This window comes from Melanaphis sacchari, unplaced genomic scaffold (assembly GCF_002803265.2).
Source record: "Melanaphis sacchari strain LSU unplaced genomic scaffold, SCAv2.0 Contig43_pilon_pilon, whole genome shotgun sequence".
In the NCBI taxonomy this organism is placed as follows: domain Eukaryota; kingdom Metazoa; phylum Arthropoda; class Insecta; order Hemiptera; family Aphididae; genus Melanaphis; species Melanaphis sacchari.
In genome coordinates, this window is record NW_020271284.1 from 2531634 (window position 1) to 2550653 (window position 19020).

The 19020-nt window shown below is 27.8% G+C and overlaps 4 protein-coding genes across 5 annotated transcripts; 2 read left to right on the top strand and 2 right to left on the bottom strand.

Moving 5' to 3' along the window:
• Positions 1-7784: 7784 nt before the first annotated feature.
• LOC112597801 (60S acidic ribosomal protein P2-like) lies at positions 7785-10035 on the bottom strand. The gene is made up of 5 exons (XM_025344019.1): positions 9899-10035; positions 8911-9080; positions 8367-8459; positions 8209-8294; positions 7785-7852 (listed from the first exon to the last, which is right to left on the bottom strand). Exons 2-4 carry the CDS (start codon positions 9077-9079, stop codon positions 8218-8220), a joined length of 339 nt encoding a protein of 112 aa, XP_025199804.1. The 5' UTR covers position 9080; positions 9899-10035; the 3' UTR covers positions 7785-7852; positions 8209-8217.
• Positions 10036-10181: 146 nt separating this feature from the next.
• LOC112597800 (60S ribosomal protein L19) lies at positions 10182-11759 on the top strand. The gene is made up of 5 exons (XM_025344018.1): positions 10182-10292; positions 10876-10982; positions 11062-11225; positions 11289-11479; positions 11570-11759. The coding sequence occupies exons 1-5, from the start codon at positions 10288-10290 to the stop codon at positions 11709-11711; spliced, it is 609 nt and encodes a 202-aa protein (XP_025199803.1). The 5' UTR covers positions 10182-10287; the 3' UTR covers positions 11712-11759.
• Positions 11760-13897: 2138 nt separating this feature from the next.
• LOC112597787 (mitochondrial import inner membrane translocase subunit Tim16-like) lies at positions 13898-16070 on the bottom strand. 2 transcript variants are annotated; one of them, XM_025343999.1, is made up of 3 exons: positions 15781-16070; positions 14652-14820; positions 13898-14572 (listed from the first exon to the last, which is right to left on the bottom strand). In XM_025343999.1, exons 1-2 carry the CDS (start codon positions 15983-15985, stop codon positions 14666-14668), a joined length of 360 nt encoding a protein of 119 aa, XP_025199784.1. In that variant the 5' UTR covers positions 15986-16070; the 3' UTR covers positions 13898-14572; positions 14652-14665. The 2 variants fall into 2 exon arrangements, with proteins under 2 accessions (XP_025199784.1, XP_025199783.1); XM_025343998.1 differs by lacking the exon at positions 13898-14572 and having other exon boundaries at positions 14598-14820; positions 15781-16068.
• Positions 16071-16278: 208 nt separating this feature from the next.
• LOC112597785 lies at positions 16279-18828 on the top strand. The gene is made up of 3 exons (XM_025343997.1): positions 16279-16796; positions 17493-17557; positions 17630-18828. The coding sequence occupies exons 2-3, from the start codon at positions 17513-17515 to the stop codon at positions 18749-18751; spliced, it is 1167 nt and encodes a 388-aa protein (XP_025199782.1). The 5' UTR covers positions 16279-16796; positions 17493-17512; the 3' UTR covers positions 18752-18828.
• The last annotated feature ends 192 nt before the right edge of the window (positions 18829-19020 follow it).

Consider the following 19020-nt stretch of genomic DNA (forward strand, 5'->3'; position numbering starts at 1 on the left):
ACCTGTACAGATTTACTAAACACGTAATGATTTTTTTAAGTGTTTATTACATTTTCCATATAATTTGACATTTTTTCATTTTCATTTCGTGTATTGTAGGGTATAACATATAATGTTAATAATAAAGATAAGTACTATATATTACTATTCTATAATTTAAATTTTGAATAATTTTAATTTTTTTTTATTAAATTACTATAGATATATTATTGTACTTTCACGAAAAAATTCGATTTTGTATAATTATTAATTATATTTTTAATGTCATGTATACTAATCAATAATCATAATAGGTAGTTAACTTTTTGAAAATTGTAAGTCAACTTTCTACAAAAATTTAAACTTTGAAAAACTGCCTAACAACTATTTTTCCAGATTTTTCTAAATTGAATTAACTGCTTATCAGATTAAACTTGAGTACATAAGTATTACTTTACGTTTTAATACAAGGTTACTCAACATATAATATACATTGTATACCTATTAAATACATGTAAAATACAAAGGTTAGGTACTATAAAATACATTTTTTAATGTATTAAGTATACACAATCTATTACAATTAGTCATTACTCGTAGTTAGATTAATCAGCGTACATGAGGTTAAGATAAATAATTTAAATTTTAAAAATCAGTAATAGAGCCAATAGAGGTACTTATTTAGGACTATAAAGTAGGTATACCTAATATTAGTAATATTAACCTATTTATATAATTTATATCCATACAATAAATATCTACTAAAACTCTCAATATCGTAATAACCAATAATATAAATTACATTATTTATTATCTCATAATTTTTTTTTTTTCATCAAAAATGTACGTATGTAAACTGTAAACGTGTATTCTTTACAATAAGCATAATTATTAATGAATAGGGGTAATGGTGATTTAAGACCTGAGAAAAGAATCAATCTAGTATTGGAGTTTCAAAGTAGTTGAAAATGGTTTTTATAATCATTCAGGTCTCGGTACTGTTTACGTTTTAAACGTCTTCTAGGGTCACCTGAAATGTTGAGTGCAGACAAGCACGAGATAAGAGGATTGTGGTGGTTGGATTGATTTGAGTGGAAACGTTCGTAGAAAGTTTTAACCGTGTTTTGAACTAACGATGAAATTAACAGATTTTTATGGGGTGTCGAGTTTGAAATATAAAATGGTGTTTTGGTTATTTGTCAGAGGCATTTTGATTGGAAAGTTTTGATTTTCTTTTTACTCGATGGTCTGACTATAACTCAGATTTGTATGCTGTGTGACCATATTTCAGGTTTTAATAAGAGTATTTTTTCGCTTAGATTGATGTGTTTAGAGGTTAAGAGCGAAGTCGTAACAAACGAGATCGGTTGTTAAGGGCGGTTTGCTTGATGAGCCCAGGTCAGTCAACGATCCAGTTGTAAAGGCCTAGATTACGAATATTTATTGTGTGTGTGTGGGAGGGGGAGTTATTGACGATTGTATTCATTTTTTTTTCCATTCTTTATACTAGGTTTTTAATATACGTTTAAGTGTGATCGGATTGAGTTTGATGCTATATTTCAGGTTCTGAGTGGAGTGCCAAGATAGCTTTGTCATCTATGAAGTCAACAGTAAGTGATTTTAGGATTAGTTGTGAGTTTATTTTTAGTGTTAACTGTTAAGTGTATAAATTAAATAAAAGCGGTACTGCGGTCTGTGGCATCATATTGGCTCTTTGGGGACTCCCACGTGGTGAACAGACGAGATTAATTTCAGATATATCTGAACCAGAGTGTCCAGAGCGCACAAAAAAGTGTCTGTCTTCGAGATATGGTTTAAATAATAGATAGTATAAAAGACAGAAAGATTGATTTTATTCTGAAAAAGAGTCCTCGGTGTCACACTTCATCAAAATCCCGAACTAAGTCTAAAATTGCAGTAGTGTACTTATATACTTTAAAATAATTTTTTCCCAACGAACATCAAATTTTATCGACTGCACAGAAGATTTTATGAGTGGTGCTACAGTTGGTATGAGAGACGAATTGGTAGTTTGGATCGTTTACTCCAATTACAGGGGTAAAAGTCGTTTTGAGATATTATAAATAACTTGAAAATCGTTAATAAAAGTCCACCGAGGTGAAATTTATATTATTTTAATTGTTCAGTGAATTAACGAATTTACATTTATAAAACGAATGAGGCACGCTTAAAATATACGTATATTAATCATTAACTTTGCGCATGTGTATTCCTTGTACATAAAAGTGTATATTTACTCGTTAAACTTTTTTAAATAAGAACAGACCGTGATAGTTGTAAACATTTATAATATTAATTATTATGTATACTGTATAGACATGCGAAGCACCCATCCACCTAACAAATATATATACTGACATGATCCTCATCAGTCATGTACTCATATCGTTGGTAGGTACACTTGTGAGATAATTGAAAAATTTAATATGCCTAATATACCTTATAGAAAGTCTTTTTATACAGCGTTCCTCCGTAGGTCTTGAACAGTAGAAACCGTCAAAATATTTTCGCGTTATATTAGATCACTATTCGATCGAGTACTCGATAAACGTTTATAGTTTTTAACGTCTGTATTTTATTTTATAAAAACGATGTGGAATTTTCTCTTCTTGTACAATTTATATGTACATAGTTGACCATATTTGGTAAGTATAGCACTTGTCTATCAATTATTATTATAAATCTGATAAAATCGTGTTAATAAACTATGCAGCCGTGCAACCTATATTTCGGTATCCACGGACCACGAATATGTAGCTATAGCTGGTAATCTATACGATTGTAAAATACACAAATATTACCTACGCGTTCGTCGTACCTATTTATAATATATTAATATTAGTATCTATTATCTGTAGCAGTGTACACATTTACACATAATAGTCACATAAAGATAATTTAGATAATATTACTAAATATTTTCGACTCCCATTGGATAGCATTAGATATGCTCTTTTTCCAATTTCATTAATCATTAGGTAGGTACGCATTCATGTTTCATTACATTATTATAATAATATATATATATATATATATATATATTTATTCCATAATATCAACATGTTATACAATTACATGTATTATTGACTTTAGTCTATACTCTATAAGTCAATACCACCTTACTCTATAACAGTGTAAACATAAATTCATGGTAAAAAAAAAACTATAAATCAATAAGATCCTAATTAATCTAATTATTCTTAAAATTTCATTACTTAAAGAAAAATTCAAAATATGGGTAAAACTTTTAAGTCCTCGTGAATAATGTTTAAATTATTAAACTATAACTATAATTTACATGGTTAGACGTCATTAAAATGTGTAATTTTTGTCCAAATTTTAATTTCAAAAGTCTAAAATATAAAATTGTTTATAGGTATACATATATTTTTAAATTGTTTGGTTACATCGTATTAAATTTTCAAGTCTTAACTATAAAAATTGAAGGTTTTATAATTCTTTTTACAAAATACTTTTGGTTTGTAATAATTGTCGTGATCTTGAAGAATTTTGTCAACATTTGAACTTCAAATACATATAAAAATGTGCCTATGTATTTTTAGTATTAGACATAACTTACTATAAAAGTAACTTATGTAGAATCTTGCATTACATTTTCAAGAATTTTAACTATGCGAATAATTTTTTTATTGCCATTTATAGAAAAAAAACTTAAAATTGAATAAATAGCTCAATGAGTCAAAATATTTTGAAAACGTTATCATTAATCATGAACAGTAAAAAATTATGATACATATAAACATTTGCTGAAAAAATCAAGTACCTATCAACAGTCATTTGCTTTTGAATTACAACAAAAAAAACAAAATCGATTTTGTCAAATCCTGATGTAAGTGTAATTCAAGTTTATTTTTATATTTTTGTTCTGTTTTTTTCCAATTATATTCAAAAATACTTAGAACGGTTTACACTTGATCTCCCAAAGTACTAACAAGATCTAATTCATTACATAAATAACCATCCACAAAGCTAAAAAACTGAAATATTTTTACAGACCAACAGAGTGAAGACAGATACAAAAAAACATTATAAAATTAATTAATTTAATTAATTTGTAAAATCTTAACATTGTAAAAATACTTAGTATATTAAAACAATTAAATAAAAAATGTATTCAAAGCTATTCATTCTGCTCAGAATCTAAAAATAATTACAAAATATAATTGTTCTTTTGTTTGCATATAATTATGAATATTATGAAACTTTCCGTTATAAGACCATATTTAATAATAATTTTAATAAATGATTAAGTAGGTAAATAATAAAATAAAAATTATCTTCTGAATTAAAATATAAAATAGACAATTGTAATATGATTTTAATATTATGTCGTATAGATTATATCATATTTAAGTAGGTACAGTAAGTAAAGTACATGTATATCGGGATTAAGTTTAAAAATAAGTTATACTAATGAAAAAATTATTTTAAAAAATCTTTAAGCAATAAAAAAAAAAGTAGCAAGCGGTTATCGCTCCAGTAAGCATCAATTGGGTTACTTTAAAATAAATGTGCTAAATTTTAATTCAATGATACACGTATAATAATTGTATAAACAAAAAACGATATTGAACGTAGGTAATCTGTCAGCTAAGAATATTTAATTTTATATGGTTATTATTAGTAGGTACCTAATTAATTTTCGGCAAAAACATTAAATTCGCTTACCTGCATAGTGCATAACATCATTAAAATTCTAAAGTTTTTATGGTACTTATCGGTTATCGCGACTACCTAGTGAGACGTATTGAATGGTGGTTATTATTAGCATTGGTGTGGGTATTTCTTTTAGATAAGTAACATGACGTTTTGCTTGCCATTTGCCAACGCAGTTGGTGTTTGACCATTGTCGTGTCATGTTTTCACAATTTAGTTGAATGAACCCTCGCCCAAACGGCTATTTTGGTTCCGGGGGGTTTGAAAACCGAGCCCCTATCGAACGAGAGGTCCGGAGGACCTCGAATCTGGCGATCGGAGCCGGCAGGCGAAAGGAGTCACTAAATTAAATACTTATAATAGTCAAATTACTTATATTAGTCATATTTTACACTAAAAAATAAAACATAAATATTTTTAATAGGCGCTGAAGATTAGAGTGATGGATGAATGCATAAAAACGCCAAGTTGTTAACTTCCAAAGGCCATAACTTCAAAACTAAGTCTAAACGATAAATTCTGATTGCGATATTGTTCTTAAATAGTTTACATAAGTAAGTTCCGAAAAAAAAATCGAAAAATTTGCATAAGGTGGTAATAACCGATAAGTACTGTTATTAGTAATAGTGGAAAAATAATATAGATAGATAAAATCGGGCTGTAATTTTAAAACGAAATTCGTTTTGATAAAAAATCCGCTCCGCTTTATTTATTTATTTATTTTTTGAAGGAAAAGTAGTTTCTACTTATTTTGAAAAATTCTTGGGGATTATAGTCAGTTGTTCGAGTCTAGTATAAGTAATATAGAGGACACTTTCGTATGATAATATAATGATTGTATACATGTGCAACTCCTATAAAGTTGTTATTACCTAAATAGGTATCACAAACTCTTCATCACGAGAACGTTTTACTGATATAAAGCGTATGGTTGACTTAATGACTTATGGAGGCACTGAAGGTAAATTTTAATTATTCATTAATTAATACTAACACTTTGAATACCTCATTACATTTTTCATCAGACACCTACTATACCTACCTAATTATTATAAAACCCATATTTTCGTATTTTGTTAATATTAATGTTCAAATTAAGTGAATAAGTCGTTATCGATGGGCGGGTGCACACTTAATACTTTATCAATCAGCATTAGGTAACACACAAGACAAAAACAGACATTCCGTCTTGTTCTATTTTTTTCTTCTTCAAACAAAATACATAAAATAAGTCACTAGTTGACTAGTTTATTATTATTTATTATATGAATAGTATATAACTTAACACACAGTTTTTTGGTGTTAATAGATTTATAATTTTTTAATATATAGGTATAGGTATTCAATGTTATACATATTATAATTAATAATTAGGTATATTATAATAGGTACCTACATCATAATCATTTTAAAAATTGCCACAAAAGCAGTACAACATTGACTTTTCCAGAAATCATCTTGACAACTTGAGTATAAAAACAAAATTAATCCAAAATTTTTTTGTCCTGTCAGTGTGAAAGAAATTTTTTCTGAACTTTTTAAAACAAAACGTTCCAATCGATTCAATTTTTCCTTCAGTGCATGCCCGGCTTAGAATTAACTTTCAGAGACATTCCAATAGATTATCACATTGTCATAATGAATTACAATGATTTAATATAATATGTGTAGAAGTACAAAATAATGTTTGTTAACAAATAATTTTCACTTTAAGTTAAAACAAAGATGATCTAATATTTTAGCAACTCATTTTTTATGAATACAATTTTACACATATTTATTTTCAATAATCTATACATTGATATGGCATTAAATACTGTACTTCTGCTTTTCGTAGCATAACAACTAGGTAAACAAATAAATTATTGAGAAATTGTGAATCTATGTGAATGTTAAATAATTGTAATAGAATGTTTTTTTTTTGTTAAAAATACTTATTAGTTTAATCTCTTAGATATCATTTATGACAAGTTAGAGTAACAATCAATATTTAAAAGCTTTAAACAATAAAGAAATACAATTACTTTTTAATAAAATTAATTGTATAATCTTTTAAGTTGAATAACTTCAAAAGTTAATTTTTGTAATTTAAAGCCAATCAGTAATAGCTTTTTTAAAATTATTTTCTGAATTAACTTTATATCTAGTTAGTAGAGTCGAAGACTTGTAATTTCAAGTCATCAAATATGCGCTAAGACACTTGGTTAAGATTGTACATGCAGAAAGCGTAGATCAAAGTGTAATCCCTTATCTAACATTATGCGTTTTATCATTTGCTACAATCTTTAATCATTGGTATCAGTTCTGTCACCATGTACACAGAAAATCATCAATCACAGTGGGGACCATAAAAATGGAGATGTGCTGACTCAATACATTTTGGTCAGCCAGATGGTTAAGTCTTACACTGAATGAGTATATAGATTTAGGGCATGGAAATTGTAGGAATCGCATATTGTTCTGTATACTCTCAGTTTTTTAACAGACCAAGCTAGAAATCTAAACTAAACTGTACAATAGACAGTTAAAAAATTAAAAATTTTACTTATTTTGTCAATTTTAGCTAAAAAGGTACATATTTTATTGATTTTATATGCATATTATGCACATTTCATATTTTTTTTTTAATTGATTTTTTTTTTTCTTAATCCATATATTTCAATTAATTATTATTGAATATAAAACTCAAAATTATCAACTAAGGTATTTAACATAACTTAAAAAATATTGAAAAAATATTTTTAATAATATTTCTAGTTCAAGATATCAAAATACCAACCAGTTATAATTTATTTTCAGTTATTATGAACAGCTCTTATGCATATTTTTTTTTATTTATCTATTAACAACATCTGATGTATTTTTTTTTTTATTTTTTTTTGGAATTTAAGAATAAGTTTTTTGTATATTTAATATTATTTTTAATGTATATTTCATAATTTTTTTGATATGTTGAACACAATTCAGTAACTGATTTTGAAAGATTTTAAATTTGTAATTACCTTTAAGTTTATTATTCAACTATATGTAAACAAAATTTGAACAATTTTACCAATCAATTACACAGGAAAATTCGGATAAGATATTTAGGTTATGAAGACCATTTGAATAAAAAATTAAAACATTTATTTTATTGAACCATCAGTTTATGAAGTACACAAAAGTCCAAGAAAATCTGAAAAATAAAATTGTATTATTAACCAACTATTAAATATTTACTACTTAAAATATAAAACATTTTAGATACAAATTAAAATGTATTAATTTTTTATTTAATTTTTAAAGCTTAGTAGCAAATACACAAATTGGGATGAGGAAGGCTTGGTGGTAATTAGCATTTTCATAATTTATACTAGTTGTGGACTAACTAAAAATATAAGAGACTTCAGCATTCCCTGATTTTTCATTGAAATTGTTTTAGCACACCCATAAGAAAAATTAATGTTATTTATCAATTACTCACTGGAGTTAGCATTATTTTAATTTGTGTTTAAATTAATAGAATTAATAATGTACGGATTCAACACTTACATCTTAATCTTAGTTGAACAGTCCAAAGCCCATATCATCATCGGATTCATTATCGGATTCTTCTTTCTTTTCCTCTTTCTTGGCAGCTATAATAATAAAAATAAAGCGGGTTTAGTAATGTGTGAAAAAACAAATTTAATTGATATAAAATTAGTTACCTTTTTCTTCAGAAGCTGCTGGTGCTGCTGCTCCAGCTCCTGCAGTTGCTGCTACGGCAGCACCAGTAGGTACACTAGCTAATTTGGATCTGCCTATAAATGGTAAGAAAAACTATTAGTATAAACAATACATTAAAATTCAAAATTAACATTTTAAATGAAAAATTATGATTAATTAAAATTTCAAAAGTCATTGTTTACGACAAAATTACTATCAGTTATTAATAACATTTAAAAATAATAAATAATAATTAAAAAATAATCTAAATAAAATAAAATAGAATGCATAGTATTACAATATAAATTATAAAACATGTGAATATTAAATTTGCCCTCCTCCTTAACCTAACCTATCCGCTACTGTATCCATCAATTTTTGGATAAAATTACAATCAATAAAAGTTATTCAATTATCTTAACTATAGATATATTATTAAGTATAACTAAATATAATATAATATGACTAGGTGTATTTTATAAATTCTGGATTCCTAAATAGTAAATTTATTTTTAATATATTATTAAAAAACATAGTAATATTTACCACTTTCAATAACTTCTTCAACATTCTTTCCTTTCAGCTCTTTGAGAATAAGACTAACTTTAGAAGAGTCAGATTCAATACCAACAGAGCTTAGGATTTTTTCAATGTCATCACTAGATGGTTCTTTTCCACTCAAGGAACCTAACAGATATGCAGCCACATAACGCATTCTATAATATAATAATAATTAACAATTAAGAACATTCATAAATTATAATATTTTAAATATGAAACAATTTTTTTATTTGCTTTCAGATAATATTCAATTGGAGAAATTTGCTAAATATGCTATTATATTATCTAAAGGATGTATATATATAAACATCTTTAACAAAGTTAAATAAAATAGGTAGGTAAGTGAATACTACTCTGATATACATTAGGCGTCGAGTAGACCACTTTCAACAGATGTGTTTAATTTAAAGTGAATCATTTAATATTGAACATAGGATTCTAAAAATATTACTTATTAATTTAAGATTAATATAGGTAGGTTGTACCAATAAGTGTTAAATAATATATGACTGAATAATTCATTTCCAAAGTAAAATTATGGAATACCATCATCATCAAAACAGGCGTTAACCTACCAACAAATAACATTAAGATCATGTAAGATCAACGATTATAATATACATCTAACTGACAGTAGAATATACATCCACATTTTTCAATCATCGTGGTGACATATCTCATTTAAAACTAATCATTTAAGGCACAAGTAATAGACGAGTGTTGTACAATCCAATTGTTTAATGTGTCCAGTGAATTCAATGAATCAGACACACATACAACATACCCTAACAATAATACGTCGATAACTCGACCATCATTTACGAGTAATATTCGTATCTGACCCGTCAACAAAACTACAGATGTAAGATGAAGAACGGACTGATACGACTTTCGCGCAATCCGGAACGACGATGACAACGAATGCCGAAATTGAGTGATTAATAAATATAATATTAATATAAATAAAACATACTTTTAAGTCTGTAGGACACGAAACGTGTGGTGACAGTGGAAAATCGTAGAAATTAATTATTATATAAACACGACGAAATTCGTAACTTGACGAATTTTAAAGTGTACGGCGGTCGGCGGCGTTCTAAAAAGATAGGTTAAAGAATAAAAATCCACAATAGTGACAACTATTCTATAGTTGTATCATGGAAGAGAGTGTCGGCTGCTCACAGAACATCATCCTCATTGGCTCGTGTCATTCCTCCATGTTGTTTGAGGTTATAAACACATACATAGATCGTTCTTCTTTCACTTGTGAACGAGGAGAGACTATTCGAAGTCTCTGTTCCTGATTTCTTGATTGGCGTTTTTTTACGTCGTTTCGCGTTGTGCTAGGGTCAATCCAGAAAAATGAGGTAAGTTCGTTATTAATGTTTCCATAACAAATTATTCATTATTCATGATAATCAGATGACTTGTATTGTTCATCGATCGCTGTAGCCGACCCGTAGATCCGTGTCACATGTGTGAGACGATGCTTTTCATACCACATCCATTTTCCTACTGTTGATACCCCAGAACATTTCCTTAGATCTGCGATTATATATCATTCCCGAACTGTACTATTATGGTTTGCGGCTACGGCGTGTTGAAGAATCAAACTGAACCCTCCATTAACTTACCGCTTAAAGGTTCGACATTTTTGATCTACGGATGACAACTTTGTTCTTATAAAAACCCTCGCCAATAAAAATTACCACCTGTTCAAAGAGTAAAGGCGTGGAAATCTATAACGACGTATATTCTAAAACAATTATATCTTATATTGCTCCATGATCGTGCATTCAACTTGGCTTGAATTTGATTTTTCTGTTACTTTTTTATGTATGTCTTAACTTAAACCCCTTCAACATATTAATCATTAAATTTTATAAAATACATTATTTTTTATCTCAGTAGTACTTATACCTATATTAAATTGTGTTTTTAATTTTTCAGTTCGTTAAAGCTTCAAAAAAGACTTGCCGCTTCGGTAATGCGATGCGGTAAGAAGAAGGTATGGTTGGATCCAAATGAAATTAATGAAATTGCCAATACCAATTCCAGTCAGTAATTTAAATCAAAATTATATTACATATTTAAGTATAAAGTATAATTTATTAATGTTTATTAAATAAATTTCAGGACAAAATATTCGTAAGTTGATCAAGGATGGTTTGATCATTAAAAAGCCAGTAGCTGTACACTCTAGGGCTCGTGCACGTAAAAATGCTGAAGCTAGAAGAAAAGGTCGCCATTGTGGTTTTGGTAAAAGAAAGGGTACTGCTAATGCTCGAACACCTCAAAAAGTATGGATTATATTTCTTATTTTTAGGAATTCAAAATTATTTTTACTATATCTATTTCAATAGGACCTTTGGGTGAAAAGAATGCGAGTATTAAGACGATTGCTGAAGAAATATCGTGAAGCAAAGAAAATTGATAATCATCTTTACCATCAGTTATACATGAAGGCAAAGGGTAATGTATTCAAGAACAAGCGTGTATTGATGGAATTCATTCACAAAAAGAAGGCTGAGAAAGCTCGTGCCAAGATGTTGAGGTATTGTTATAGTTGTAATAATTACTCAAGTTTAATCAATTAGTAAGCATGTATTATAATTATTTCATTTACAACTATTTAATATTCTAGTGATCAAGCTGAAGCTAGACGTCAAAAAGTTAAGGAAGCTAAAAAACGTAAGGAAGCAAGATTTTTACAAAATAGGAAAGACCTTTTGGCTGCATACGCACGTGAAGATGAAAAGGCTGCTGCTGCTGCAGGAAAGAAGTAACCTGTTTTTGTAAATGTTTTTATTTTCTAATACAATATTCTGACCTACTGGAGAATTTAAAATGTTTTTCTTTTTTTTATGCCTTAATATATCCTTATTTTTTAAATGAAATATTTTGTTATGGAGGTTTGTTATTTATCTTTAACTACAATAAATATTGGTAGGTTATAATTTTCATTTAAATCTAAAGTTTATTATTTTAATTTTCTAAAATTAAAAATAAAACTAGACTGTGTTTGAAATAACTTAAAATTTTCACTAATTTGGTATACATTTTTGTTAAAAAAAAGAGGTAATTAAATAGGTAAAGTAGTTAAGTTCTTAGAACTATCTTTAACTTATAGCTATTTATTTAAATAATAAACTTATCAAAAAAGTCAATTGACTTCCATCAATTCAAGATAAAAACAAGACTAATGATATTTTTTAAATTGAAGATGAAGTTGTTTTTTTTTTAATCAACTATCTATACATGGATTTTACTGCCGTAAGTATAAATTACAGAAAATTGTACTTTTAATAGAAAATATTATATCATTAAATAATGTCCATATTTATGACTATTATTATTTACTTAAATTTTTGGTTTTTGTTTGCCTTCTCATATATTTTTGGCTACAATATATAAATTATACACTCCCAAAAAAAAGGTACTTACATATTTATAATAATTGATTTTAATAAACATTTAAGTACAAGATTGAGTTAATAAACCTAATGAAATATTTATGAAATTAAATATTAATTGTCTTCATTATAATTTATTTACGGATGATAAAAAAATTTATTTGTTTGCTGACTGTTAAACTCTTACAAGATGAATTTAATACTCAAGTAAAGTTTAATTCTATTGGATTATAATTTAATATTGATAAATGTAAGTCCATGTCTTTCACTAGGAGTCATTCACCTATAGTAAATACATATTCAATTAATGATACATATATTTATTTGGTCAACCCAAAAAGATCTGGGTGTAATTTTCTGTTCAGATCTTAATTTTCATACTCGTATAGAGTCAGTCAGTCTGCTATAGAGCATACAAGACTTCATATTCGCATGTCGAAGAACTTAAAGCTAACCTCATTAAAAATGTATTGTTCCCTTATATGATCCTTATTAGAATATGCATCCATTCTATGGAATTGGTATACAGCAACTGACTCCTCACATTTAGTGTTCTGAGGCATTTCTTATCATCTACCAACAATATTTTAAAAATAAAGCATACTCTGCATAATTACTTTCTTGCTTCTAATAAACTCTTGGACTGATTTCCTTGGTATCTCAATAAACCTAGTATTTTTGATTAAGTTAATTAATGGTTATATTGATGCTCCTTTAATCTCCCAAGTTAACTTTAGAGTTTCACTTGTTTTTCTAGATCACAATCCTTTTGTAATTCTTTTCCATCATATTATAGTGAGAATAATCCAATTAATTGAATGATACGTTTGGCCAACATACACCTTACCTTGTTTAGTCTATAATTATGTTATATTTCATATGTGTTATGTTAATTTCTGTTGTCAAATATTGTGTCTAATTATAAGTAAAATGTAATTGCACCTTTGGGCCTTGTGCCCATTATATAATAATAATTAAATAAAAATTGAATTAACTATAATATTATCAAAGATGTGTCACTAGATAAATATTTACAATTTTGTGGAGACTAAACTATTAAATATTTGCTATTTGTATAGATTAAATAATCAAATAATTTTAGACTTGCTGTGACAAATAACTTACTATTCCTTAGATTTAATACCAAACCTATAAATATTCATCACACTTCACAGTTCAAATGAACCCATTATATTATGATATTAACCATTTATGTTTTATTAAGCGTATAAATTTTTTATTTTTAATCAATTGTTCACATATCTAAGTTTAAGATATGCTGAAAAGCCAGAAGGCGTCATAGGGTTTTTATCATTATTAATTACACATTAAAATATTAAATTTTTATAATTGTTTTTATTTAGAAATCACATTATAATATAAACATTCAATTTAAATACATTTTTCTTCGTTTATTTAAAAAAAAAAAAAAAACATCTTTATTACTTTCTTTACAAAAAATGTACTTAATACAAATAACGAATAAGTTTATATTAAAATTAAATATATGAAACAATAGTTTAAGTAAAATTGGCAAATTCATTTTTTTAATAAAAGTTTAAAACAAATAATATCTTTATTTACACTTTAATACAAAAATAATGTTAAATCAATAACTTACTTCACAGATCACAAAAAATACTATGCTCATTTGTTTTAGAACTAATTAATGTATTGTTTCAACTAAATTAAAATAGCTTTTAGTCACCCACAAATAACTGTTCTTATCTATTTATCCACTTTAAATATTGGAGTAAACATCTGTTTGTTATTAACTTCAAAAATGCAATAAATTATTCTTTTAACAGTTTTTAATAAAATATTTCAGAACATAATAATAACTAGTTAATATCACAGTACTTAGATTAGGTACATGATTTGTTTTTATATAAGCTATGATCAAATTACAACGCTAACTTTTGTCCCCCTCAACATAAAATTATCATGCTCTGTTAAATTTAACAATCAACCATTTTTCCTAAATTTACCCCATGAATCTAAAATGTAAAACCTGTTTTTTATATGATGATTTGGTTTTAACACCAAATACTGTAAGGTTTCATTTTATAAACCAAGTCAGGTTCAATATTATACCACAAATACATTCTCAATTGTAATATCTACAGCAATAACAAATGCTTTTGTACACCATCTTGCAAATATAATATAAAAAAACACTTTAACATTTTCAGTTTTGCAGTTTATTATATATTTTGATACAATTGACTAAATATCTAAATTAAAAAATAATTATTTTTATTTTATTATAACAATATACATGCTTATTAACACATAAAATAATATATTAATTACCTATTCTATATTATTTACGCTTTTTCACTACTTTTATTGGTAATTTCTTTATCTAGTCGTTCTTTAGCTCTGTATATTTTAGACTGTAGGTAAAATGAACCACCTTGTGATTTGTCATTTATTCTGAATAAATATTCATATCTTTTTTGGATTTCATCTGGTGTCAAATCTAAAAAATAAATGTAAATATGAATAAATAATTTCTTGGTGGTAAAAAATTGATTGCACATTTAAAAATTAAATATGTTTATTATTATATAAAGTTTACAAGAAAACCCAGATTTTTTTTTATGTATTTATTTGGTGATACTTATATAAATGAGGTTGGCATTAAGATTATTTATAGGTAAATTACCTAAAATTAAAAAATAATCTCATCAGTAATACCACAGACATTATAGATGATTTTTTATTTTGTTAAAGACTAATGAAATTTAAATAATAAATAGAAAATTAACTAATATTAATTTAATAACATGAAGTCCCAACATTGGATGGCTCCTTCACACTAGTCTGTTTTAATATTTAAACTAGCTAACATTAAAAACCAATTTTTATCCTCTACTTATTTTTGAATACTAAATAAAAGAAATCTATAACTTTTTTAAAATTTATTAGAAGAATTTCTTAAACTTGACTGTATTGTTTATTGGGATCGTTTTATTAAACAAAGGGGGAGGAGTGGAGGATTATTATATGGAGTTTAGGCAAAGTATAAAAGTAAAGTAGCTTCTTACTCTAACTATCAAATATACTACTACCAGTAGTTATCAATATATACAGCCACACACCTTGTGCACACAACTGTACAAAAGAACAAGAAATAGTTTTAGTAGCAGGAGTTACTACAGTGGAATAGATAGACAGGAAGATAAGTTTGTTAAAATCTCTTTGTGCCAAACATGATTAAATGCTTGCCAAGAAAGACAGCTGAGAAAATATTTTTTGTTTGATGTATGAGGTAATACACTATACATATTACTTATTACTAATTCGTTTGTGTACTAATAGCAAAGAGAAGAATGACTGAGTAAAGATTTTTTGATCATTCATAATTGGATAAATTCATTTTAAAACAGAACATCAGATGTCGTGAGATGAACACAAACTCATAAATGAAGGCACGTACCTTGGACGTTCAATATCTGTTTGGCTTCCTCTAATGTGATGCCGGCCTTGGCATTGGCAGCGGCGTGAGCTGCTCCCGCACGTCCTCCGCCAGCCCTACGAGCAGATTCCTGGCTTGCGGCGTATTCCTGTTTAAGAGCTTTGGTCAGTGCCTTACCGACAATCTGAGAGCCAATAATTATTATTTGCACTATGTACTTGGCCATGGTTCGAACGTCGTACCGCGGAAGTGCAGACTCTCGTTATCACATTAACACTGAAACAGCCACTGCTGAATGCTGATAGCGATACCGCATTAGCACTTCTCCCTTCATGGTTTCAGGTCATTTTCTGGACGACATGGCTGCACTGAAGCACCGCTATCGTCTATGTAGTGTATAGCCTGTTGAGTGTTGACAGGAAATGTAGAATGACGAAACATGATAAAAGTAAATAAAATAAATAATTGGTATCACAAAATTATGTTATCAATTTTTCATGTGACTCTGTGATAGTTGGTAGTCGCCAGTCGGTATACGGATTGGTTGGATTTTGGATTGCTCCTAGACGGCAGATACTATCGAGTATCGACTGACGGGCTTCTCATTTTGAATTTCCAAAGTTCCAAGTTCTGACGATCCAAGCGCCGTTGGCGCCGACGCGTCAGGCTCATCTCATCTTATTATTATTTACAATTTGTGTGATTTTCCAAATGTTTTTCAATCGAACATTGCCTGTTCACACTATGGCTGTTATTTGTAACAAGCCACTCGCCTTTAGCTCATTTATTTCATCGACTTGACATTCCGATCAGTCCGTGGCTCAAACACTTATTAGTTATTACTATACTATAACGCGTGTGATTTCAAAAATCGAGTTTAATTTCGTTGCAAGATCACTTGGCCAAACGATTTATTCTAGTCCGCACTAGTAAATTTATGTGGACGTATTGTTCCATTCTGTCGATGATACTTGGTGTGGTTTGCAGACCCATTGCCTCTACTCATTAATGCTTGTCGTCTGGTTCGTTTTAAGTTTGTAAGTTTTTTACTACTGATTTTAAGAGGACTCTCTCTTCGCAAATTCTCAAAAAAAAAAAAAAAATTATTATTTTAAAATCTTAAATAGGTACATAGTTTAAATATTTATTGGATAATAGTTAATAATTTTTTTTTAAGCCACATCAAGGTGCTTACATTATTTTAAATTAAAATTATACTTTTAAAATATATAGTTACATATTTAGTTATAAATTAATCAATATTACTCGTTAGTCTAATGTCTAAAAACTAACTACTGTTTTTAAAGTTTGTATAGGATGTTATTTTTTACTTATAATAATTAAATACAATTAAAACTGCCCTTAATGGACACCACTCAACAGTGGGTAAGGAAAATTGGTGGTCAAGTTATTTAGTCTGATAAAAAATTTAATTCCTGAGACATTGTTCTTTAAATTTTGCTTTTTGGGATAGTTTTAACAATTAACCATGATTTTTCAAATCTTTAAAGTATAAATATTTATAATTTATACTTTCTGGTTTTAACCAATTTTATATTAAATAATAATTTATTTTCTCTACACATAGGTACCTATTTTAAGGGTTTTTTTAAAAATATTTTTCATAATTCAATTTGCATATATCACTAATCATTTTTATAGTAAATTGTAATTAATATTATCATTGGCCATTACATACTATTGTACATATATTCCATTTTGTATTTTTACAGGATACATCTAAAAATTTAAAATGGATGTCCTCAGTTGTCCATGTATGCGTAGTGAAAACCCTAAAGTAATTAATACTATTTATATTTTATCATTTTAAAATTCTATTTATTTAATACTGTGTTTTTGTTTTATATAGGACCGTGTATGTTTTTCTAATGATAGTGATAAGCGTACTATATTTACATTAAGTAAATTGGCGTATTATGCTTGTATTGACATCAAAAGAAAAGAGTACAACAGAATTAAGAATGCACCAGAAGTCGACATACAAAACTGTTGTCGCCAAATATTTTATAGCATTAAAACAAACTCATTTTTGCCATATGATCCAAATCACTCAGTTAATCTCCATGTGTATCATGAAAGCGAAAAGGTGGCATGTTTTGAAGCTGCGAGAGTTGGACATATGGACTGTTTAAAATTTGCTCATGAAAATGGATTTCAGTGGAACTATAGAACATGCAAAAGAGCTGCGAATAATGGACATCTCGATTGTTTAAAATATGCTCATGAGCACGGATGTCCATATGGCAATAACGTTTTAAGACATGCTGCTAAAAGTGGACAGTTAGAGTGTATGAAGTACTTATATGAAACTGGATGTAAATTATCAATACTTGCATGCTCTGCTGCAGCGGAAAGTGGTTTTCTACAATGTTTAAAGTATGCTCATGAAATTGGATGTCCGTGGGGAGTAAAGACATGTACTAAAGCTGCAGCTGGTGGTTACTATGATTGTTTAAAATATGCACACAAGAACGGAAGTGTCTTAACCCCGAAAACATGTGCGGCCGCAGCATATGGTGGATATTTGAAATGTTTAAAATATGCACATAGAAATAGATGCAGATGGGACGAAGAAACATCAAATAATGCTGCACTTGGAGGACATTTTAAATGTCTAGTATATGCACAAAAACATGGATGTCCATTGGGATTAAATATTTTGGAAAAGGCTGCAAAAGGAGGAAACGTGGATTGCATGAAATACTTGTATAAATTAGGATGTCAAATAGGAAGATTAACCTGTGCTATTCCTGCAAAATATGGAAACTTGGAATGTTTAAGATATTGCCGTAAAATTGGATGCGAATGGGGAAGAAATGTGTGCACCAAAGCTGCAGCTGGTGGTCATTTATCATGTCTTATCTATGCCCATAAACATGGTTGTATTATGACTTGTTCTACTTGTACAGCTGCTGCGAGAGATGAACATTTAGAATGTTTAGAGTATTGCCGTAAATATGTAGATTGGTGAAAGTTAAATAAAGTATAAATTAATACTTTAAAATGTTGATTTGAAAATGTGTTACTTGCTTAAGAAATTATAATGAGTTGAAAATAAGAGAATACATTTGTTTAATTAAATAAAATTATGAATGCAAAACAACAAAATAATATTCTAAAGTAAATATATACTTATTTTAGTTTAAAAGCTTATTAAACAAATCTGACCAATTCAAAATTATTTATGAACGTTTCATATCAATTGTAATCTTTCTAAAATTGTATTTAGTACCCAGTGTA

Excerpts from the sequence above, each read along its gene's own strand:
- LOC112597785 (XM_025343997.1), top strand. The coding sequence starts at position 17,513 with ATGGATGTCCTCAGTTGTCCATGTATGCGTAGTGAAAACCCTAAA. Across the intron at positions 17,558-17,629 it reads TGCGTAGTGAAAACCCTAAA|GACCGTGTATGTTTTTCTAA; the intron begins GTAATTAATACT and ends TGTTTTATATAG.
- LOC112597787 (XM_025343999.1), bottom strand. The coding sequence starts at position 15,985 with ATGGCCAAGTACATAGTGCAAATAATAATTATTGGCTCTCAGATTGTC. Across the intron at positions 14,821-15,780 it reads ACAGATATTGAACGTCCAAG|ATTTGACACCAGATGAAATC; the intron begins GTACGTGCCTTC and ends TTTATTTTTTAG.
- LOC112597800 (XM_025344018.1), top strand. Across the intron at positions 11,226-11,288 it reads ATGCTCGAACACCTCAAAAA|GACCTTTGGGTGAAAAGAAT; the intron begins GTATGGATTATA and ends CTATTTCAATAG. Across the intron at positions 11,480-11,569 it reads GCTCGTGCCAAGATGTTGAG|TGATCAAGCTGAAGCTAGAC; the intron begins GTATTGTTATAG and ends TTAATATTCTAG.
- LOC112597801 (XM_025344019.1), bottom strand. The coding sequence starts at position 9,079 with ATGCGTTATGTGGCTGCATATCTGTTAGGTTCCTTGAGTGGAAAAGAA. Across the intron at positions 8,460-8,910 it reads TGAAGAAGTTATTGAAAGTG|GCAGATCCAAATTAGCTAGT; the intron begins GTAAATATTACT and ends TACCATTTATAG. Across the intron at positions 8,295-8,366 it reads AGCAGCTTCTGAAGAAAAAG|CTGCCAAGAAAGAGGAAAAG; the intron begins GTAACTAATTTT and ends TTATTATTATAG.